We start from the raw sequence: 24,154 nt of genomic DNA, 5'->3' as shown, positions 1-24,154 counted from the left end.
CCTGGCATTCCCCCAGGAGCAGCAAAAACACTGTGCTTCAGCACTTTGGCTCTTTCCGAATTTCCCCCCTTTATTTGTTATTTTGCAAGCGACCCCTTGGCGTGTCTTTGTTATTTATAGAAATGTTATAAGTCAGCGTGGTTTCCGAATGCCATCCAGAGGGAGGGGGGCAAGGGGAAACTGAAACCGTGGGCTGAGACAGTCATACAGATTGGGGGATTGTAACGGGCTTCGCAAGCCCGAGAAAGGTTTAGAAAGAATAAAAAGCTAAAACCGATACAGTTTTCTAAACTGGGCTTAGGAATTTTAGAAGCACAAAACAAATGCATTCTCCCCCCATCCTGCCACCTGCATGGCTCAGAGGCTGGAGCTCAGCGTCTAGGCTAGAGGTGCACGGGAGCAGCTTTAGTCCCTCCACTCACCCACCCAGCACCGCCTGCAGCCAGCTCCCTTCCCAGGCTCCTGGACACCCTAGACATGGAGACGGTGGGTCTGGGTGGGGCAAGTATAGCTGAGCCTTTCTTCCTGCTTCTCAGGGGTGTGCTCCTTCATATGAGGGAGGGGCAGGGAACACAGAGCCCCTCCCCCCCCCCCCGACTCGTGTCGCAGGGCCAGGGGGCCTTCTTGAGCCTTACTGTGTGTGCACAGATGGGGGCGGGTGGGAGGGGAGTGGCTGCTTCCCAGGGTCTTCCCTCTGCTTTTATTTGTCACCAGTGCTGCCCTCAGCCCCGATCTGGAAGATGACATGGGCCAAGATCCACAGCCAGGGTCCCCATCTAACCAGCTCCCCTTCACGGTGTAGACGGGCAGCTCTGGAGTAGAGTGATTTCTGGCGAGAAGGGGCAGATGAAAGAAACTTTCAACACAGCTTCTTGAGGGCAAGGAGCCCGAGACTCAGTCATCTCTGCCCCTCCATGCCTGACCTAGTGCCCGACACACACGTGCCCAGCGAGTGACCAACGAATGGATGGACACAGTGCGCCTCCTTCCGCTAAAGGGGAGGCTTGGACTTCGGAGTCCCGGTTTCTAGGAGGTTCTGGTGCCAACAGTCCTGCCCCACTTTGTACAGTGAGCGAGTCGGACCCAAGTGCCAAGGCCTCTAAACGTGGGCTCTGTGGACTTCTGTGAAATATGATTAATTAGCATCTATACAGTCACTTCTGGCACTTACTCTCTGATGGATATCTGAGGAAGAACTCCCTTGTTTGTCAAATGAGCCTTAAGGAGATAGCAGAAAGACAAATTCGGGAAGCAGCAAGCAGGACCCTCCTGCCTGGTGCAGGCCACGTTTCAGAGGCAAAGATCTGAGCCCCTTCCGGGCCCCAGGGCACCTGTGGTGGGGCCGCCTCACCCACCTGGGGGCGCTAGGGGCAGCGGTGACTGGGTGGCCACAGAGCTTAGGCCCCGTACGGCTCAGTTCCACCTGGACGAGGACCCTTCTCTCCCAGGAGACGGACGGCGAAAGCGCATGCAGTGGTCTGAAGTCCCTGCTTGTAGGGCATGAGTTTCCTGAGACGGACAGACTAGCATAGTTAAAAACTCGACACCACCTGAACCAGGAAAAATGAGGTCGTTTGAGATCTCTGCTTCTAAGTAGTGGAGGCTCAGAAGGGTCCAGCTGTTGTCCCGTTCCCTCCCCCGCCCCTCCCCCTCCCCCCCCCCCGCCATATTTGACAGAGGTTGTCAGGTGGGGCCTGTCCTGCCTGCCTCTCGCCGAGCATGGGTGCCAGTGGGGACACATAGGTGAGTTATCCTTGGAGAAAACGCTGACGCTCCAGCCCCAGGACATCCAGGCAGGAAGGAGCCGGGCAGGGAGGCTGGCATCCTGAACCCACAGAGCCTTCTGGACCTGAAGGCCGTCCAGGAATTCCTGTGAAATACCTGGAAGAATCCCGACCAGAAAACCTGGGTGTTCCACTCGCCTCCTCAGAACCCCACTGGTTTCTTAGTCTCAGTTGTCGGTTCTTAGCTTTTAAAAAGTTGACTTTAAGACCATTGTGTATCTCACTTTCTTCTTCTGTTTATTCTTTCCAGCTTTTCTCTCTTATTTGGTGAACGCTTGCTCATAACATTTACTTATTAATGTTTTAAGTAATCTTTTTTTGTATTTTCCTTTGTCAGGTTTTTTTCTATTTATTTTTCCCCATTGACTTTCATGCTTTTCTTCTTTTCCTCGATATAGTTCATTTTATTATCCCCCAACTCCTTTAGATGTTTCTACCCCTTTTATTCTGTTTGATACTTTACTCCCTCTCCTCCTCTCTCACTCCCTCTGTCCACGCTGGTCCAGCTTTCGCTTGGTGGGTCACAGCATCCAGGGTGCTGAGCCAGTAGGATCTTCTGGCCTCCGTTTCCGCAGAGCCCATTGTCCTGCAGTTACAGGTCGGGAGGCGCTGGAAGTCCGGAGAAGGCCGCGTGCCTGGCACACCTTCCGGGTGGGTCCTGAGAAGGCTGCCTGTTAGCAGGTGACAAGACGCTGCACCTGCCAGCAGCCAATCAGTGTTGAGAAGTCAGTTGGCTTTCTTATTCTTTGACATTAGTTCCTCACGGAGAACAGGAAGAATGTCCCGCTTGTGCTTTCAGCACTATCTCAAGATGGATGGTGGGTCAGGTGTGTTGTCTACCCGCTTTGACCTTAAAGAAAGCCACTGCGCACCCCCAAACAGCATCCTTGTTCCTGTACCTTTAACAGTCACATATGAAGGCGTGGTGGGAAACCTCCTCTTCTCCCTCCCCGTGTGTTTCAGAAAGGGAACACGGCTCTGCACATCGCCGCCCTCGCTGGTCAGGACGAGGTGGTCCGGGAGCTCGTCAATTATGGCGCCAATGTCAACGCCCAGTCCCAGGTGTGGCTCTCTCCGGTCCCCGCTCTAGAGAGCGCTCTTTTCTTCTTCGCCTGTGTGTGTGTTACACCGCGGGCACACTGGCTCCTGGGCTGCACACACTGCGCAGCTGAGTCTAGATTTGCTAGTGATATGTCTCCAAGCAATGAAGAAGGCATCTTTAGTATTTTTTCACACTTCTACACACTCTAAGCATGATGTGGTTGGTCATTGTGGACCTGGTCCCTGTTCAGTAAACCAGCCAAATAGTATATTTAGTTGTGACCCATTTGGGGAGAGAAGCTGTGTATGGGGACTGGGACATGTGAAAATAGAGGAGAAGTGTGTGGGAGAGGCTGATTGACGGAGACAAGGGGCAGAAGCAGACTTCCATGGAGTGTCGCCCCCACCTTGTGGCCTTTTGTAATCATCCCAATAGGCCATTTCAAAGGGCAAGGAGTTTTTAGACCTGGAGATATGGGGGGGGGATATTGCCCTGTGGGCTAGGTGAAAACCGTGTGAGTGCTGTCCTCCAGTTTAGAGATTTTCGCACTGGTTTTAGCATCTCTCACTGTTGTGGGTGACGTACAATGACGTTTTCTCTTGGCTTACAGAAAGGCTTCACACCCCTGTACATGGCAGCACAAGAGAATCACTTGGAAGTGGTGAAGTTCTTACTGGAGAATGGAGCTAATCAGAATGTAGCCACAGAAGTAAGTACCTTGGGAAATGGCCTCACTGCCAGAAGTCTCCAGGGGTAGGACATGGTCGCAGGGCATGTGTTCCTGAGGCATGGCTGGAGATGCAGCCTGTGTCCTGATCAGTGTCGTGTCATTGAGCGCTCTTGACCTTCAGATCCCTGCACTCCTCCTGGCTGCTGTTGGCTCTGCAAGGCAGTAAGAGACAGAGCCATGGGTTTTGAGGAATGCTCAGGCACATAGCAGAGAAATGACATCAGAGTCTAACATGTATAACCAACACTGAAGGCGGGATAGGGATGGGGGTGGGGCAGCTGTGTATGATTGACAGGTCTGCTTTGGACCTTAATGAGAAAGTCTCTTGCCATGAATCCATGGTGCACCCTCGACAAGTTAATTAACTCTGATCCTGAATTTTGTCATTGATGAAACGATAACGTTGAACCTGAAGCTAAGGCTTCTCTTGAGCCTTATCACTGTAAAGACTCAACGATTACATGACTTTGTTATCATTCTGCTTCCCAGTTCATGGGGTCCCAGTGTACAACTGAGGGAATGAATAACAGTAGCTCACAATTAAATTCTCAGTGCCTGACATGGTTTCTAGCTTTCGGTAGGTGTTCATTAATTTTCGTGAAATAAATAAGTGAATACTCATTCACCATGTTTAAGGCACAGTCCTGGCACCAGTAGATGCGATGAGAAGAAGTAGGAAAAGAAACAAATGCTTCTCATAGCACTCAGACTGGGAACAAATTATAAAGGCAAAGTAAGTCAGTGCTTAAGAAGAATGACTGTAGGTTCTGTGAGGTTGCAGAGGAGAGTGGGGTCAAGAAAGGCTTCAAGGAGGAGGTGGCATTGATGTGGGACTTAGAGGAGGGTGTGGGAGGGCTTTGAAGAGCAGAGGACTGGAGGCCGAGGGCCTGTTATGAGCAAGACCCCTGAGGTGTGGTCATGTGGGTCCTGCCTGAGGCCAGCCAGGGGTCAGCCACAGTCAGAGCAAATCGACCTTTCCTCCTCCCCTCTGGCCAGGACGGCTTCACCCCTCTCGCCGTGGCTCTGCAGCAGGGCCACGAGAACGTGGTGGCACACCTCATCAACTACGGGACGAAGGGGAAGGTGCGCCTCCCTGCCCTGCACATCGCGGCCCGCAATGACGACACCCGGACGGCTGCGGTGCTTCTGCAGAATGACCCCAACCCGGATGTGCTTTCCAAGGTGAGGGCAGCCCAACGGAGGATCAGGAGAAGTCTAGAGCCTGGATCATGGAGACCTACGGGTTACAGAGGCAGCTCACCCAGACCAGAGGTGGTGCTAGCCGTTACACGGAGCACCAGCCCCACGGTGACTTCACGTCCCCACTAGGACATCTAGGAGCCCCACTTTAAACCCCTGGTGGACACTGAGGAAAATGTGCTTGGTGTGGAGAAGGGAAGGTTTCTGTTGCTCCCGGCCATCCAGAAAGTGTCCAGTAGGACAGGCTGGGTCTCCGCCAGAGTGAAACTTTGGAATCCCAGCAGGTGGTGTTCTAGAATGTTGTTTTCCTGGCTGCCCCCTGGTGGAGGGAGGGAGTGACCCCACATGTGGAGAGGAGACTGTGGAGGGTCATCTCGGGGGCCTGCACAGCTAGCCATTTGGACATGCTGTCTGACGTTTTGAGTCACTGCTGACCCACTCACTCTCTGTAAGTTTAGGTTCTTCTCTTGCTGTGGGAATTGACTTGCATTTGGGTTATTCTTAGAGCCCCTCACCCCATGGTCCGTGGCTTTGGTCTGGAAAAGTGCTGACTGGGTAGGTAGGGTCTAAGGTTTTGGAACAGAAAGATGGCAATAGACCCACCAAGGGGTCGGATGTCTGCATTTGACTAGCCAGCTGAGTCATTATACCCTTTAAGGGGCCTGAAACATCCCTAGAACTGAGCTCGTGGACCCAATCTCACTTTTGACTCATTAATTAAAATCTCTTCATAAGTAAGCACTCCGATGAAAGGGCCTACAGAGTTGGAGGCAATCCTAGTCTATGGTTTGTCCCTGTGAACCACAGAACAAAGAATGTGGGTCACTCGGGGGCAATACCTATTTTTTTAAAAATATATGTTTTTATTGTTTTCAGAGAGATGAAGGGAAAGGGAGAGAGGGATAGAAACATCAATCATGAGAGAGAATCATTGATCCGCTGTCTCCTGCACACCTCCTACTGCAACCTGGACATGTGCCCTGACAGGGAATCGAACTGTGACCTCCTGGTTCATGAGTCAACACTCAATCCCTGAGCCACACTGGCCAGGCTAGCTTTTTATTTTTTAGGTTTTTGTATGGTGGTAAGTTTTTTTATTTTATTTATTGGGGTGACATGGTTAAGAAGATTATGTAGGTTTCAAGTGTACATTTCTATGATACATGATATCTGTATATTGCTTTGTGTGCCCACCACTCAAAGTCAAATCATCTTCCTTCTCCATATATTTGGTCCCCTGTACCCTTTACTATTCCCTTACCCCCTTTTCCTCTGGTAACCACCATACTCTTGTCTGTGTCTCTGAGTTTTTGTTTATTTATTTTTGTCGGTTTACTTGTTGCTTACAGTTTCATAGCCCAAATATGAGTGAAATCAGATGGTTCTTAACTTTTTCTGCCTTTTTGATTAGCATGATATTCTCAAGGTCCATGTTATCGCAAATGGAAATATCTCATCTTTTCTTATGGTGGAGTAGTATTCCACTGTATATATGTAGCACATCTTCTTTATCCAGTGATCTATGAAGGACACTTTGGTTGTTTCCAGTCTTGGTCACCAGGAATAATGCTGCAATGAATATAGGGGTGCACATAGCTTTGCAAATAATTTTCACCTGGATTTTTAATGTAACCTGTCACAGACTCTCTCGACCCCTCCGACAAATGTGCTCATCAGCCTAACTCTGCTTGATGTGTGGGGTCCTCTGGCCCGGCCAGCGTTGTCAGAATCCCTGGGTTGATGCTGAGATAGAAATGACAGTACATGGCACGTGACAAGATGTCCCTCCTCTGTTGTGCCCCAGACAGGATTTACCCCCCTCCACATCGCAGCTCACTATGAGAACCTCAACGTGGCCCAGTTACTCCTCAACCGGGGAGCCAGTGTCAACTTCACGCCACAGGTGAGCTCTCTGGCGGGCCAGGGCTCGGGGGGCCTGCTCCCACCTCTCTCCTATGGCAGCATGAATTCCCCCGATTGCAGGAGGGGCTGTGGCTCCTCGTTGGTAGGTTTCTACTCACATGCCCCTCAGTCTCCCTGTGCCCCTTCTAGAGGGGGAAAACCTGGAGGGTGGGACTGGTTGGCTTTCTCCATGTGCTGACTCTTGGGAGACCTGGGCTTGGCCAGCGTGCTGTGATTAACAACAATAATACAGGTTTTGAATCTTTCTTTGGCAAGAAATGTCCTCACAGTAGGCTTAATGTGGCTGTTAGTTCTGCTGCAGTTGCGGGGCGGGGCCGGGGGCAGGAGGGATAGGGTAGGGAACAGCTGCATTCCCTAGGAGGATGCACGCCCTGACTGGTCCTGTTCTCCCTCCAGAACGGCATCACGCCACTGCACATCGCCTCCCGCAGGGGGAACGTGATCATGGTGCGGCTCCTGCTGGACCGCGGGGCCCAGATAGAAACAAGGACCAAGGTGGGTGCCAGTGGGCCCCGTGGCAAGGCCAGGGGAGGGATTCTACTTTCCAGAGTCTAACCCAGGGTGGTGGGTCTCGGTGATGAGCTGGTGGTGGGCCTGCAGCCTCCTGGAGCAGCGCGCAGCAGGAGACAGGGAGCAGCAGGAGACAATAACAAGACAGTAATGGAGTCAAGCTGGTCCTTAAGGAGGCATCGTGCTCCTGTGGTGGGAATGATGCTGGGGCAGCCTTCTCTCCAACGGCCTCTGATAGGTGCCTTTGGGGCTTTCTCTTTGTGACTCTATTTTTTAAAGGATGAATTGACACCTCTCCACTGTGCAGCTCGGAATGGGCACGTGCGAATCTCAGAGATCCTGCTGGACCACGGGGCACCCATCCAAGCCAAAACCAAGGTGTGTTGCCTCCTTTCCACGAGGAGTATCTTTTAGGCGGGGCTCCAGGCCAGGCCAGCCTGGGATCCTAATACTGCTAACTGAGCCAGAGTGCGTGACGGCCCCAATGCCCGTTGCATAGGAGGCACTCTGTATAGCCCTAATTATGATCTTGATCGGGGTCAGCAAAATTTTCTCTAAGGGCCAGATAGTAAATATTTTCAGGCTTTGCAGGCCATGGTCTCTGTCTCAATGACTCAATTCCACCATTATAGCAGGAAAGCAACCATGGATAATATGCAAACTAGCAGCCGTGTTCCAATAAAACTTGATTTACAAACACAGTCAACAGGCCAGATTTGACCCCCAGGCTGCAATTGTCCATAGCTTTAGATCAACCCTTGTCTATTTCACCCTGGCTCCAGAAAAGACAGGAGCTAACACTTGGAAAAGTCTTCAGAGCCGGGCCAGGCTGGAGTAAAGTTAAAAAGAAAACAAAGCAGTTGTTTTCAGTGTCCATTAGGGACCAGAGCCAAGGCCCATCCTTAGTTCTCATAGCAGGTCTTGAGTCTTCCTGGGGCTAACACTGTCAGACCACCCGGTGTTGCCCACCAGGCCCCGTTCCCCGTTCTTTGGGGTGAATTTAAAGGATGTGAGTTTAGAATAGTGAGGCAGAAACCAGGCCCAGTATGGCCACTCGGGAGGTTTTCTGTGAGAAGTTCTATGTCATAAAGTTGTAGCATAGTTCTTAACCATGCAAGGCAATTTATTTCCTGACAAATGGTCATGTGAGTATTCTACAGAGCTCTCTGTAATTTGGGTCATGATTCACAGCACCAAGCTGGTGTGTGTGTGTGTGTGTGTGTGTGTGTGTTGGGTGAAGGTATCCTCTACTAAACAAGTTTATATCTCATTTAATCCTCTGTCCAAGGCTGCTGTGCTACTGTGCCCCTTTGAGCATGCCTCTTACTCCCTCTGTGCCTCCATTTCTTTATCTAGAGAGCTCTCCTCCTCTCTCCCAGGGTTACAGGGATGATTACATGAAATAACATCTTTGAAAGTACATGTAAAAGCAAAAGTCCTCAGAGAAGTGAAATTGCTACTACCACTTATTAGGTCAGGAAATTCTCAACATGTTTCCACAGAGGGCCTGTTTTTAAACTCATAAATGTCCTATGTGAGTAATGCTCTTATATTATCTAGATCAGTGGTCGGCAAACTGCGGCTCGCGAGCCACATGCGGCTCGCGAGCCCTGGTTTGCCGCTCTGTTGACTAATGAGTTTGCTAACCACTGATCTAGATTATTAAAATGGGACTAAAAAAAGATGGTCATGAAAATTTTTTACTGAGAATTTCCTTCTTTTTTATTTTATTTTATTATTTATTTATTTTAATTTAATAAATCTTTATTGTTCAGATTATTACAATTGTTCCTCTTTTTCCCCCCATAGCTTCCCTCCACCTGGTTCCGACCCCACCCTCTGCCCTTACCTCCCCAGCACTGTCCTCATCCATAGGTGTACAATTTTTGTCCAATCTCTTCCCGCATGCCCCACTCCCCTTTCCCCCTGAGAATTGTCAGTCCACTCCCTTTCTATGCACCTGATTCTATTATACTCACCAGTTTATTCTGTTCATCAGATTTTTTTATTCACTTGATTTTTAGATTCACTTGTTGATAGATATGTATTTGTTGTTCATAATTTCTATCTTTACCTTTTTCTTCTTCTTCCTCTTCTTAAAGAATACCTTTCAGCATTTCATATAATACTGGTTTGGTGGTGATGAACTCCTTTAGCTTTTTCTTATCTGTGAAGCTCTTTATCTGCCCTTCAATTTTGAATTATAGCTTTGCTGGGTAGAGTAATCTTGGTTGTAGGTTCTTGCTATTCATCACATTGAAAATTTCTTGCCACTCCCGTCTGGCCTGCATAGTTTCTGTTGAGAAAACAGCTGACAGTCGTATGGGTGCTCCCTTGTAGGTAACTAACTATTTTTCTCTTGCTGCTTTTAATATTCTCTCTTTGTCTTTTGCTCTTGGCATTTTAATTATGATGTGTCTTGGTGTGGTCCTCTTTGGATTGCTTTTGTTTGGGGTTCTCTGCACTTCCTGGACTTGTAAGTCTATTTCTTTCACCAGGTGGGGGAAGTTTCCTGTCATTATTTCTTCAAATAGGTTTTCAGTATCTTGCTCTCTCTCTTCTTCTGGCACCCCCATAATTCTGATGTTGGTTCGCTTGAAGTTGTCCCAGAGGTTCCTTACACTATCTTCATATTTTTGGATTCTTTTTTTTTTTTCCGGTTGAGTGTTTTTTGCTTCTTTGTATTTCAAATCTTTGACTTGATTCTTGCAATCCTCTAGTCTGCTGTTAGATCTCTGTATAATATTTTTTATTTCAGTCAGTGTATGTTTAATTTCTAGTTGGTCCTTTTTCATATCCTCGAGGATCTCGCTAAATTTATCAGCCTTTTCTAGAAAATTCTTGAAAAACCTTATAAACGTGGTTTTGAACTCTATATCCAGTTGTTTTCTTTCCTCCATTTCTTTCATTTGTGACCTGTTTCTTTGTCTCCGCATTTTGGCTGCTTCCCTGAGTTGATAGAGTGGCTTTGTGTGCTAGGTGTCCTATAGGGCTCAGTGGCTCAGCCTCCCCAGTTACTTGAGGTGGACTCTATTGGTGCACCCCTTTGTGGGCTGTGTGCACAGTCTTGTTGTAGTTAAGCCTTGATTGTTGTTGGTATCACTGGGAGTAGTTGACCTCCAGGCCAATTGGCTGTGAGGATCAGCTGTGTCAATGCTGGGAGAACTTCTGTGCTGGAGACACCCTTATGAGACAAGACTTGCAAAAGCCTCTGTGTGCTCAGCTTGGATGGGGCAGAGTCTCAGGGTGGAGCAGACAGCATTGGTTTCCCATCAGCCCTGCTCTAATAGGCCCCTGTGTCTCAGTGTCCCATGGTAATCACTGCAAGCACCTCTGAGAGAAAGCCACCCTCAAGGTTCGCCCCCTGCCAGACAGTCCAGTTTCTCCCCGAATGAGTCTGGGTCCCTGGAGTCTCTCCCGGAACTGGAGTTCAGTGCAGTCGGGAGCTTTTGTCTCCCTCCCGCTTGAGAAAGCCAGCCGTGCACTCAGTTGCCGGTCCTCCCCGCACGCACCTCGGTACCTCTGCCTTCCACAGTTCCTCTGAGTCTCAGTGTGCTTTTCTCTTTCCTGACAGTCCAGTTTCACCCCGTATGAGTCTGGGTCCCCAGAGTCTCACCTGGAACTGGAGATCAGTGCAGTCAGGAGCTTTTGTCTCCCTCCTTATTGAGAAAGCCAGCTGTGCACTCAGTTGCCAGTCCTCTTCGTGCACACGTCTCAGTACCTCTGCCTCCTGCAGCTCCTCTGAGTCTCAGTGTGCTTTTCTCTTTCCTTCTAGTTGTAGAATTTCCACTCAGTCAGCCTTCCTGTGGTTCTGGATGATGTCCATTTTGTCTTTTAGTTGTAGTTTTGAAATTGTTGTGCGAGGCAGCAGTTTAGGTGTTTACCTATGCCGCCATCTTGGTTTCTCTGAGAATTTCCTTCTTTTCAATTAGGAAATATGGTATGACCTGTTTAAAATGCAGTGAGTGGAACAAACTGTGTTGGTTTGCTAGGGTTGCTATAACAAAGTGCCACACCCTGGGAGGGGGGCCTTAAACCACAAAAGGTTATTGTTTCACAGTCTGGAGCTCAGGGTCAGCAGGGTTGGCTCCTCTGAGGCTGTGAGGGAAAATATGCTCCTGGCCCCATCCCCCAGGTTTCTCGTGGTTTGCGGGGAGTCTCTGGCTTGTAGAAGCATCACCAAGATCTCTTCCTCATCTTTACACAGTGTTCTCCCTTTGTGTATGTCTGTGTAAAATTTCTCCTTAAAAAAGAAAAATTTTTTATTGATTTCAGAAGGAAGGGAGAGGGAGAGACAGAGAGAGAAACATCAATGATTAGAGAGAATCATTGATCAGCCGCCTCCTGCACACCTTGCCCCTCTTCCCTCCACTGGGGATCGAGCCCACAACCCATGTATATGCCCTGACCGGTAATCAAACCATGACCTCCTGGTTCATGGGTTGATGCTCAACCACTGAGGCACACCAGCCAAGCCAAATCTCTCTTTTTTTATAAGGACAGCAGTCAAATTGGAATAGGCCCCACACTAATGACCTCATCTTAACTAACTACATCTACAATGACCCTATTTCCACACGAAGCATCGTGAAGGGAAGAAGCAGGAAGTGAGGTTGGAGTCATTGCCCTGAATTGCCGTGTTCTATCTCCAGAAGCCTTTGTGATTGTTTTCTTCCCTCTCCACCCAGAATGGCTTGTCCCCAATTCACATGGCGGCTCAGGGAGACCACCTTGACTGTGTTCGACTTCTATTGCAATACAACGCAGAGATAGATGACATCACCCTGGATCACCTGACCCCTCTCCACGTGGCAGCCCACTGTGGCCATCACAGAGTGGCCAAGGTCCTTTTGGATAAAGGGGCCAAACCAAACTCCAGAGCCCTGGTGAGTGGGAGGCTGTTGGAGAAGGTGCCAGAGGGGCAAGGACCAAGGGAGGCAGGACCAGAGCTGCTCGGCTGAGGGGCACTGACCTGGAAGGTGTCAGTGCATGCTCACGGGGCATGGCGGTGCACAGGCAGGACAGTGACCCCTGCTGACGGCAGCCCCAGTAATAGGCTGAGATCAGGGGGGGCTTTGGACCCAGGTGCCCTGACTCAGGAAGCAGAGTTCATGGTTTGCACCTGGGCTGGGGGTGCCACTCCATCTGAGCTGGGCCCAGAGCTGAGGGACGATGATTCCTTAGAGACTGCCTGGCTTTATATGCTTTGTGGGTGAGTAAATGGCCTGGGCTAAGTACGCATCCTTCCTCTGCAGAGTGTTCATGCTGCTCGTGCAGAGGTGAGTTCAGGCCTAAAGCTAATCCCCTCCTGGGTGGTTCAGGGACCTGGGGGGCCAGAGCTCTGCCCAGAACCTGCCTAGGACCCCTCTCCAGAGGGAGAGAATTTGGAAGGCAGAGTAGCCTCCAGAGACTGCAAGGATGGTTCAATCATTTATTCAGAAAACTCATCAAGCTCATACCACAGGCAGGGCACTGTTCCAGGTGGTCGGAGTTTCTCAGCCACAGCACTGTTGACATTTTGAGTCTGATACTTTTTGTGGCAGGGGGGCTGCCTGTGCACTATAGGATGTGTAGCAGCATCCCTGGCCTCTACCTGCTAGGTGCTAATAGCATTTCTCCTCAGTGGTGACAATCAAAATCTCTCCAGACATTGCCACATGTCCCGGGGGTGGGGGTGGGGGGACACCCTCACACACACACTTTGAGAACCACTGCCCTAGAGGGATAAAGCACAGAAAAACACCAGTGAACAGACAAAAACAAGCAAGCAAATATCCCTGCCCTGGTGGAGTTTACGCTTTAGCATATCACTGTAGGGCAGAGCTGATGCACAGAAATCCGTTTTACTAAACATGAGCATCAGTCTCTGGGAAGAGGGAACATGATTGGCTTCGCAAACACACTCTTTCGTGTAAATTTCCCCTTGAGGAAACTTTAAACAGCAGGCTCTTTTAGTGCATCCAAGAATATGATTACATTTCTAGAAAAGGTTTATAGCAACATGCTCAGGAACGTGCCGTGCCGAAAGTGAGCGCCACCTGCCTCTGCAGTGATTTGCAATCGTTGACGCTCTGGTCTGTGGGAAGTTGCTGACAGGCTGGGGCAGAGGCTGCCTCTCACTCAGCAAGGTGGTCTGGGTGCCCCGTGGGCTGGCGTGTAAGCGCCCGCTTGTCTGTCTCCCTTTGTGCGGGGCTGCAGAATGGCTTCACCCCCTTACACATCGCCTGCAAGAAGAACCATATCCGGGTCATGGAGCTGCTGCTGAAGACGGGAGCCTCCATCGACGCTGTCACCGAGGTAGGAGAAACTCTGCAGGTGAGCGGGTGGCCTCCCCCCATGGTTTCCTCCCGTAGCCTCATGGAGAGTTGTCCTGTGTAGCCATGAGAGGCCACAGGAGTGTGCGTGTGCGTGCAAGTCTAGACTGCTCCAAGGAACATACCGGGGTGACCTGTGTCAAGTCTCAGGGAGCTTTCCAAGACTAGATGCAATTCTTTGAGTTGTAAAAGTGGGCAGAATCATCCTATAGTGAGTGATGGTTTCCCTCCAGCCATTTTCCTGGAAATGAACCCATCCCATTTAACTCCCTTTTCTTGGAATACTAGTCTAGAGCAGCTGGAGGCAGGAAAGTCTTAGCGACATCTGGCTGTTTCTTCCTTGGAGGAGTGGGGAAGTCCTCTCTCTTCTCACTCCTCTTTTCTGTTCCAGTCTGGCCTGACCCCTCTCCACGTGGCCTCCTTCATGGGGCACCTGCCCATCGTGAAGAACCTCCTGCAGCGGGGGGCATCGCCCAACGTCTCCAATGTGGTAAGCCCGTGGGGACAGCAAGGGCTCTTTTCTTGACACCAAGAGCCCAGAGGGCCGCTGACACACTGGCCCCAGGAGCACTCAGAAGGCCGCGTTAGCCAGTGATCCCTCGATCTCCTCTCTGGGGATAGAGTAGAATTCTCAGAAGAGCAGAGGCTTCGGACTGGGGAGAACGTCCATGTATACTGACACTTTCCCAATTAAACTTGTCACACCTCTGCAAGTTTTGGGGGAGGTATTTTGGACAACAATTTGGGAACTTCTTTGTTATCTGGGAATACATTTTCATTTTTAAACATTCATGAGCTCTGGGGTTTACCTGTGTGTATACTTAGAATACACACACACACACACACACACACACACACACACACATACACACACGCACGCACACCGGGTATCAGCAGGCTGAAGGCTGAGGAGCTGCTTGCTGGGGCAACTCCGCCTCTTGGACAGAAACCTGCCAACCTTCTCCAGGCTCACGCTTTGGAGCCCTGCGTGTGCCCTTTTGGAAACCCAGCATGTATTAACAGGTCTATAATTTCGTTATTTTACAGAAAGTGGAGACCCCGCTACACATGGCAGCCAGGGCAGGGCACACGGAAGTCGCCAAATATCTGCTCCAGAACAAAGCCAAAGTCAATGCCAAGGCCAAGGTGTGTCCTGGAGGTGGGAAGCAATTCAAGCTCCATGCGGAGAAACCCACCCTAATTAGAGGCCTGGCCACAGTGCTGGTGGCACAATGATTCCTTGACTGTTCCCGTGGCCATCACACTAAACACTCAGTCCTGCTTGGCAGGGGTTCTGACAAGGCCAGAGACGGGTTTGCTCAGAGCTACGTGTCTTCAGGATGATGCAAGTCCAGGAGCATGGCTGGCCCGCAGCGCTTATTGGGCTGAAAGGGTTTCAGGGTGGTTATAGTCGTGGTATAAGAAGAGAAGCGACTTTTTAAAGAAAGTGTTGCCAGTGAAAATCAGTCAGGAATGACTTGATCTAAAAACGGATGCCTCCCCCTCCACCCTAATTAGAGGCATTTCGAGGGGCTGGTGGGTGAAGACTAAGACTAGCTGCTGAGTCAGCAAGTTGGTTGGCTTTGGCCAAGACCAGACTTTCCTACCCCACAGGTGGCAGAAGCTCTGCTTAGAGTTAAGACTCTGGTTTCTGGTTGGGCCACGTGAGGGAGGCCCCCCTAGCTGGGCCCAACAACACTGAGACCTCACACACTGAACCCCTTCAGCATCAGGCATGAACAGGAAGGGTTGGGATGGGGTGAAGAAGTCATCTTTCCCCTTCAGACTCTAATGACCCTTGGCATAGAGAAACCCAAAGCAGTGTCAAAGACGTAGATGTGTCCACTCAGATGTGACTTGGGACACGGTAATCACCACTACAACTTGTTGAGAGTGTATCACCTCCCAAACACTGTGTGAAACATCTTATCCACACTCACTGCTTGACCCTAACCATAGTCCTAGGAGGTTGATATTAGTATCCCCACTTCACAGATGGGAAGGCTGAGCCTATGGGCAGCTAGGTAGAAATAACTACTAACTTGAGAGGTTGTTGTAAGGATTAAATAAGAGATAGCATATCAGTTTCTGTAACTCAGAGATGTGATTTGAATGCAACCTCTCTATATAACTAGCTGTGTGACCTTGAGAAAGTCTCTTAACTCTCTGGGCATCATCTCCCTTCTTTGTAAGATGAAGCGTTGGATTAGTTAACCTCGGTATCCCCTCTTCTTCTTTTCCACTCCGGGTTCCAGGATGACCAGACCCCACTTCACTGTGCAGCTCGCATTGGCCATACAAACATGGTGAAGCTCCTGCTAGAAAACAGTGCCAACCCCAACCTGGCCACCACAGCCGGGCACACCCCCCTGCACATTGCAGCTCGAGAGGGCCACGTGGAAACGGCTCTGGCCCTTCTGGAAAAGGAAGCGTCCCAGGCATGCATGACCAAGGTACAGCCTCCTCCTCCTGTTCTCCAGCGGTGACTACCCCAGGCCACTCACTGCTGGGCCTGGGGGCAAGGGGGGGGGCATTCCCTCCTGATCCTCTGTGTTGTTTTAATTGTGCTGAAAGCAGAGTTGGGGGGAGGGGGGGGGCCAGCACCCACAGGACTGGCCACCATTTGGGAGCCTGCTATGTCATGGTTCTGCCCCAGAAAGGTGGTGGACTGTAGTTTCCCATTCACCCACTCAGCCTTCATGCATTTATCTCACAATCACTATTGGCTCAGCACCTGCTCTAGACAAACCAGCAGGTTCTGCGATATTAGGAGTAAGACTCAACCCCTGCCTTCAACGAGCTAATGGTCAAATCACAATAAAAGATGTTTTCTGCTCACTACGAGAAGGGCGGGCTGGGGGTGGGGAGGAAACCTGCTAATTCCTGTGGCCATGGCCTCTGGGAGGGATCAGAAATTCCGGGTCCTTTATTTGACGGGCGTCTCTACGCTTGTTAAGGGGGGACACCTCCTCTGCCCCCGGCCCTCGCTCCAGGGAGGACGGCTGTGGCTCCTGTGGCTCTGACAGCCTGTGTTTCTCCTCAGAAAGGATTTACCCCTCTCCATGTGGCGGCCAAGTACGGGAAGGCTCGGGTGGCAGAGGTGCTGCTGGAGCGGGACGCACACCCTAATGCCGCCGGAAAGGTGAGTGTGCCCTCGCCTCCCTCTCTCGGGCTAGAAGCCAGAGCAAAAGGTAAACTCGCTACTTGTGAAGGGCACACTTGCCCAAGCCCATCTTCTCCATCTTCTCAATGGGCAGCTGTCCAGAGAGAATGACCTTCGGGAAGACTGGTCTTTCTGTCAAAGGCCTTGACCTTCTAGAAAGACCTGGTGGCCTTCTCAGAGCGAGTGTGCTGATGGCACTGCCCCATCGGGCCCAGCAGGAGTGAGGAGGTGGCCCTGGGTCTGGCTGCTTATGCCCTTTGTGACTTCTGATCAAGATTGGTTCTGGAATGATTTTGTTGTTGTTGTTAATCCACACAGGAGTATTTTATTTTCCCCATTGATTTTTTTAGAGAGAGGGGATGGGAGGGAGGGAAGGAAAGAGAAAGAGAGAGACACCTTGATTGGTTGCCTCCCCCACACGCCCTGACCCAGGTATGTGTCCTTGACCGGCAATCAAACCTACAATCCTTTGGTCCATGAGCCAATGCTCTAACCACTGAGCAACCCAGCCAGGGCGTTCTGGAATGATTTTAACCAGATTTTACCTGCATGAAAGAAGTGACGTGGACCCCAGCATGGTGCTGCTATAGCTAAGGGGATCTCTAAGAAGAAAGTCCACTGAGTGAAGCTGTTCTCTCTGTCGTCCCCCCTCCCCCCGCAGAATGGCCTGACTCCCCTGCACGTGGCCGTCCATCACAACCACCTGGACATCGTCAAGCTGCTGCTCCCGCGGGGCGGCTCCCCACACAGTCCTGCTTGGGTAAGCCTCCCTGGTCCCCGCCGCAGGAGCCCGGAGCGTAGCTGCCTGCCTTCCTCCCGCGAGGGCTGTTCCAGAAGCAGCCAAAGGGCTCTGGTGTTTTGCTTTTATTTTTGCCTCAGAAATCTCGCCTCACTTTCTCGGCTCTTCCCTGCAGTATATTTGCCGCTGTTTGGGGACCAGGAGTGGGTGGGAAGTGGGTAACACTTCTTAGCATCAGGTTACCTCACAGAGGTAGGTTCTTTTTACACAATAACGTGTCCCCAAAGCGCTGAGTGTCCGCTGAGTTTTGCACGTGGGCCATCCAAGGTCAGCACGCACAGGCGCCTCCACGTGGGGTCCGTCTGCGCCAGTCTTGCTCCAGTGCAGTGACCGCACGTGGAGAAATATGCGGGGCTGTGAGTGAACTTGCCGGAACCTTGAAGAAAGGGACCTATTTTGAATGTGAATATTCCCCCACCTCCCCCCCCAATCTCTTCCTCTTGTGAGTTCAGACTTTTAGGTCATGGTGTTTTTAAACGAGGCACAGCCATGTATGTCACATGTAGACACATGTCCAGTGTGCCGGCCTCCTGCAGCCTCTGAAACGCCAGCCCAGGGCAGCAGCCTCATGGCCACCTAAGGGAAGGGAGGAAAGGGAGCTGACAGGCTGGCTTATGTAAGACCAGATTGGCGGGTGGGGGTGGGGTGATCCAAGGTGTTGGGAGGAAGCTGGACAGAGGATCATTTTTGGGGACAGGCTGCCCCCTGTGGGACGAGAGGGCGTGCAGTGTTTGTCTGGGAGGAGAGGGTCGCTGTGGGGCTGGTGGCTGCACTAGGAGGAGGGACCAGGTGAGGGAGCAGGACTTGGGTAAGGACACAGGCAGTCCCTGCATTCTGGAGCTTGCCAGCCGCCAGCCGATAGGGCGGCCTAGACTCAGAAGGATAATTTCTGGGGGAGCAAACCCCAGTGCTCAGCCAAGCAGCAGGAGTGTGCAGGCTGCCTCTGAGGAGGGAGCTGTCAGGTGCGTTGGTGTGCGGGTCCAGCTGACACCTGCCGACTTCGTGGGGACGCAGGGCAGTCAGTGAAGATCAGTGCGAACCTTCCGTTTGTCTTCCCTCTCCAGAATGGATACTCCTCTGAATTTTACAGCCTCCCTGTCTGCGGGCAGTGTCTCCCAGGTGCCCCTGTCTCCTTGGGCTCCCGTCCCCACCGCTGTTGTAGCAAAGCCCACGTCACTGTGTAGACAGAGCATGCGGCCCTGCTATGATGTGACTTACTCCTGCATCTAAAAATAAAAAGCTGGGCTCCCCTCCTCCTACCACCCCCTCCTTGTAGCAAAGAAACCAGAGCCAGGTTCGTGGTATTTAAGGAGAGATTTATCCAAGCACAAACACTGTACAGATGGGTTTTGTTTCCATGGCAAAAAATAGTTTACCAAGTCGTCTGGCAATTTTGTAGAATTTCTCATGCAAATCTCTCTGCACCCAAACCAAACCCTCCCCTTTCTAATTTTGATGCTAATGTTGTTCTAACATTTCGGCAGCTCTCTCTCCAGCGGGCATGCCTTTGGATGAGCTCATTTCCCGGGGAAAGCAGAGCCTTTGACTGGCATCTCGCCCTCCCTGACCTCTCCCTGGCTCTCCTGCCTCCTTGCTCTTTGTCCTTGTCACCTACAGGTCATTCATTCCCTTCAGTCCTGGTTTCGGGAAAGCTCAGAGGAGCGGTCCCTGTTTTGAGACTGGCCATTGTATCTTAGCTTGAACCTCGGTCACCTGGCAGCCAGAGCCACCTCCAGGGCCCGCTTGCCCTTTGGCAGGACAGGGTACTATCCCTGCCAGTGTGACATCCACAGCTGCCCACGAGCCTGGGACTCCTAACATACTTTCGTGAATATACTTCAAATTGCTCCAGTTACTGTCCTTTGTACCCGAACAGAAGTCCTAGTAATCATTGCTTTTATGTAGTGACTGCCTGCTGTGGGCCAGGCACCCAGCTAGGTGTTCAGCTGCCTCCTCCCAGCTCACCCTGACAGCTGTACTGAGCAGACATTCCCCGACACTCATTGTAGAGAGAGTGATCTCTGTTTAGGGATTGCTCCAAATCTCGGGCTTGACCCACTGAGCCACACCTCTTTTCTTCGCTCTCTTTTGATATAGTACAAAATTCATTTTGTTTAATTACCTTTATTATATCAAAATGCCATCTTGTTATGGGAAAACAACCTACAAAGAAGAATTTAATGTTTTCTCGTAACATAATCAAATTAAAAAGGAGAAACACTCTAGTGAATTATCTTACATAATTATTTAAAGGGAATGATTTTTTAATTCAATTTCATTTTTTGGGTAAGTTGCAACTTTTCATTTCTCCATGAAAACCCACTTGGCAGATGGCCCTGCCCCTGTCCCCCAGTGCTATAAAACTGTATTGGTCAGCACCCCCCACCCCCACCCCCGCCTTTTCCTATTTTCTCATCAGTGATCCTGGCAGAATCAGAAATGTTGGTTTCTCCAGTAAGACCGTGGCTGGCAGGAGAGACTCAGTTCTCTGGGACTGCTCAAAGCATGCTGGCAGGGTGGGGGCCCATATGCCTTATGCCATCTGCTCTGGGGCTGGGTGGACATGTGCTCACACAGTCATGGTCCTGCTCCGAGGCCCTCAGGCCTGGCACCCCCCTGAGCCCTGAGTGCTTTGGGACCATGATCCTCAAAGTGTGGCTCTCAGACCATCAGCAACATCACCGGGGAGCTTGTTAGGAACGCAGAATCTTGGGTCTCCCTAGAGCTTCCGGGTCAGGATCTGCATTTTAACAAGACCCCGAGTGCTCTCAGACACATTGAAGTGTTAGAAGCGCAGCTCCCACTGGAAGAAGCTGGGATCTGGAGTCAGAAGGCCAGGCTCGGGCCAGCGGCTGTTCCATTTACTAGGTGACATCGGATAAGGCACTTGGCCTCCCAGAGAACTGGCTTATTTATCCACAAAGTGGGGAAATAATCAAAAGGCCTACATGGTGGTGGTGACGCTCAAGAGGGACGATGTAAGTGAAAGTGGTTTCAGTGGTGACGGTGACGGTCAAAGTCATGGTCACCTGTCCGCAGTGGGGTAAGGCGCCTACTCCGGAATGTAAATCTATGCGCTGCTTCCTTCATTGAGAAAGCCCTACCACAAAAAGGAAAAGAAAAAGAAAGGCCAGCTGAATACCTAGTGCACGGTGACAAAGCTGACATTGGGGCCAGCTCCTTTATCTCACGTGGACTAAGCACATCTTGTGGGCCATACCAAGCTTTATTACTCTTACAACTTTAAAATATATATATATATATATATATATATATATATATATATATATATATATATTGATTTCAGAGAGGGAGGGAGAGGGAGAGAGGCAGAAACATCAATGATGGGGGAGAAGCATTGACTGGCTGCTTTCTGCACGCCCCACACTGGGGATCAAGCCCACAACCCAGGCCTGTGCCCTGACCAGGAATCAAACCGTGACCTCCTGGATCATAAGTGGATGCTCAACCACTGAGCCATGCCAGTTGGGAAATTACTCTTATATCTTAATTTTGGAAAGTGCCTTTAAATATTATTGTGTTTGATCTATTCAACAACTTTGAGAACAAGGTAGATGTTATTATCCACCTTTCATGGCTTAAAAAAATACAACGAAGTCTAGACGTTGCTGAAGAGCTTGCATGCATTGCATGGCTAGTCAGAGTGGAACAGAACCGACTCCACGTCTCCAAGTCCCTTGCCAGGTGCATGTCCTCTTCCTCCACCTGCCTGAAGCCGGCAAGTCCAGGGCGCACGTGGCCCAGCCACAGGGAAAGAAGGGCTCTGCTGCTTTTCCTTTATGAAATGTTGGGGGGTTGTTCTTAAAGCAGGAAGGAGGGAGAGGGAACCTTGTATTTTCTTACCTAGTTTTCTAGGGGTGCTATAGGCAGCCTACTTGCACCCCAGCATCTGTTAGTGAGAGCACTCCCTGCACTGCAGTTTATCAGAGCCCGATAGAGAAAATAGATGGTGAGAAAAGGCCAGGACTTCACCGGCTCCAAGTCACATAGACTTGGTTTGTTTATTTGTTTCCTGAAGTTGCCCTCCTGGGTGACACCAACCCTGCTGGGGGGCGGGGAGGCGGTGTCCAGCCAGCCAAGGCCCAGGCCTAATCTCCCCTGCCCATAGAGGAATAAATGTGAGGCAGGTGCTCACGTCCTCTGCTCAGCATTCCTGGAACCATCCTTCTGTTTCAGAATGGCTACACCCCTTTGCACATCGCTGCCAAGCAGAACCAGATGGAGGTGGCCCGCAATCTGCTGCAGTACGGGGCGTCCCCGAATGCAGAGTCGGTGCAAGGCGTGACACCCCTTCACCTGGCTGCCCAGGAGGGTCATGCAGAGATGGTGGCCCTGCTACTCTCCAAACAAGCCAACGGCAACCTGGGGAATAAGGTAAACACGGTGCCTCCCGGCTGGCCCTGGGGTCTCAGCCATGGTTTCGTGTTAGCTAACTGGACATTATGTCTGAATATCGGGCACCCCCTGGGTGCCCAGGTTCTGAATTAGGTGGTGTTTGTGTGTGTGTGTATACATGCATGTGTGTGTGCGTGTGCATGTGTGTGTGTGTGTGTGTGCAATCCTTACAGCAGCCCTTTGTAGCTTTTATCTTAGTTTTATAAGTGAAAAAACAGATTCCGAGAGGTCGCATATTCCCAAGGTTGCATGGCCCCAAGCCTATCTGAAGCCAAAGCCTTTGCTGACTCCTTTTCAATAGATGGGTTCAAGAATCAGCAAAAAGGTCAATAATAAAATCCACAATACACATTCCCAAACATAGGCCAGTATGACATTCAGGAATATATTTATTAATTTGGTAATAACTATTCTTTTTCAGTAGGGAGGATATTTTTTAAAATGCCAGTCTATATATTAAAATAGGAGTTCCCATTCCTGGGATTACTAGCATATGAGTCTGAAACCTTTCAAATTTGTACACAACATTTTGGGAGGATGGGCCTGTGAGCATTTTTCTGGATAAAGTCTTCATAGTTTTCATTGGCCTCTCCAAGGGATGCATGACCCAAGAAAAACTTAAGAGTCACTTCTTTTTAAAAATAGTTTTGTTGAACTCTAATTCACATACTGTAAAATTCACCCGTTTGCATTGCACTATTCAGTGGTTTTTGGTATAGTTGTAGAATTGGGCAGCCATCACCACTATCTAATTTCAGAACATTTTCATCACCCCAAAAGGAAACCTCATACCCATTAGCTGTCACTTCCCATGTCCACCAAACCCCCCAGTCCCTGGCACTTTCTGTCACTATGAACTTGCCTATTCTGGACCTTTCATACATTACGCAGAACCACTTCCTTAGATGATAAATGAACATAATACATGCATTGTCTGACATTTTGGGGAGAGTGTGCACAAATCAAACGAGATCTCTGGTGCATGACTACCTTTATGAGAAAGCTCTGATGAGAAGTCCAAGAATACGGTGTTTTCAGTCCCAGCAAGAGATCCTCTATCCTTTTTACACTGCAACACTGGCTGTCATCTAATTAGATGGCACATCGTGCTTTTCAGTGCATTTTCATCTTTTTCAAGAGATCTTTACTTTGCTCTTGAAATAGATCAGTGATAATCCATATTTTCTAGATAAGGAAATGACAGGCTCCGAGGTTCATCTTGAATCTTGGGAATAGGGAATGTTACAATTGGAAAGTACATAATGCTCATCTGGTTCAGAGGTCAGCAAACTGGGACCTATTGGCCCAATCCGGCCCACCACTTGTTTGTGCAAATAAAGTTTTATTGGAACACACATGCCCCATTTGTTTATGTGTCAGCCATCCCTGCTTTCTCACCGTAACTGGCCAAGTTGGGTAGTTGCAAGAGAGATACAAGCCGAAAATATTGACGATCTGGCCCTTAACAGAAAATGTTGCGGACCTCTGACTGACTTTAACCTCATGTTGTAGAGGAGGATACGAAGGCTCAGAGTTGGAGGAGCTTTGCCGGTTGGTGGCCGCAGAGCCAGGTTGGGCTCCCAGACCTCCACTCTTTCTTTGTGGCCTGGAACACTTGACTGGCTACAAGATGATGCAATTCTTTTTCTTTCCAGAGCGGACTCACCCCCCTCCACCTGGTAGCACAAGAAGGCCACGTTTCAGTGGCAGACGTGCTGATCAAACACGGTGTCACGGTGGACGCCCCCACCCGGGTAAGGCTCCCCCACCCTCCCTCCTCCCTGCATGTGCCCATCGCCCTGCCCAGTGCCTGCCTTCCTCACGCTTCAGAACTGACTCCTCCTCAGAGCTTTGAAACGCCAAGGACGCAGTGACATATTCTGCTCTACCACTTCCTAGGGGTGGCAGTGGAGTTTGAAGACACCAATCCTCATTGCCTCACTTTCCAGTTGGGAATTTTGAAGTTTGCTAGACCTTTGAGCCTCTATAGTGAGAAACAGAGAGAAACGTTTAATCATGATTCCAAGACCTGTCTTACTGGTACATGAGCCGGGTGTCAAAACACCAGGTTTCCTAGGATTCACTAGAAAATGCAGCCTTTTATTCCAGCATTCAGTCGAATGCAGCTCAGCTTTCTATGGACCTCTCTGTGTGCAAGATGCTCCATGAGGCGACTGAGGATAGCCATGCACAGCCCGGGCAGTGAATCTGCCTCGAGGCATCTGTAGCTTAGTGTGGGGGTGACTGTCCGAGGTAAGAAGGGGCAGCCTAAC

The 24,154-nt window shown here is 50.2% G+C and overlaps 1 protein-coding gene across 9 annotated transcripts in view; it reads left to right on the top strand.

Annotated features, from left to right (window-relative positions):
• ANK1 (ankyrin 1) overlaps positions 1–24,154 on the top strand; it is a 223,234-nt gene that overhangs the window by 147,492 nt on the left and 51,588 nt on the right. For all 9 annotated transcript variants that reach the window (XM_080662604.1, XM_080662602.1, XM_080662598.1 and 6 more), the window contains 15 exons: positions 2,748–2,846; positions 3,437–3,535; positions 4,553–4,738; positions 6,561–6,659; positions 7,076–7,174; positions 7,469–7,567; positions 11,878–12,075; positions 13,388–13,486; positions 13,895–13,993; positions 14,551–14,649; positions 15,759–15,956; positions 16,547–16,645; positions 17,328–17,426; positions 21,663–21,860; positions 23,537–23,635. In XM_080662604.1, the coding sequence (XP_080518730.1) occupies positions 2,748–2,846; positions 3,437–3,535; positions 4,553–4,738; positions 6,561–6,659; positions 7,076–7,174; positions 7,469–7,567; positions 11,878–12,075; positions 13,388–13,486; positions 13,895–13,993; positions 14,551–14,649; positions 15,759–15,956; positions 16,547–16,645; positions 17,328–17,426; positions 21,663–21,860; positions 23,537–23,635 (1,869 nt within the window). The remainder of the gene's footprint in view (positions 1–2,747; positions 2,847–3,436; positions 3,536–4,552; positions 4,739–6,560; positions 6,660–7,075; positions 7,175–7,468; positions 7,568–11,877; positions 12,076–13,387; positions 13,487–13,894; positions 13,994–14,550; positions 14,650–15,758; positions 15,957–16,546; positions 16,646–17,327; positions 17,427–21,662; positions 21,861–23,536; positions 23,636–24,154) is intronic.

This window comes from Plecotus auritus (assembly GCF_963455305.1).
Source record: "Plecotus auritus genome assembly, chromosome: 3".
Taxonomy (NCBI): domain Eukaryota; kingdom Metazoa; phylum Chordata; class Mammalia; order Chiroptera; family Vespertilionidae; genus Plecotus; species Plecotus auritus.
This window is presented reverse-complemented; position numbering and strand designations above follow the sequence as displayed.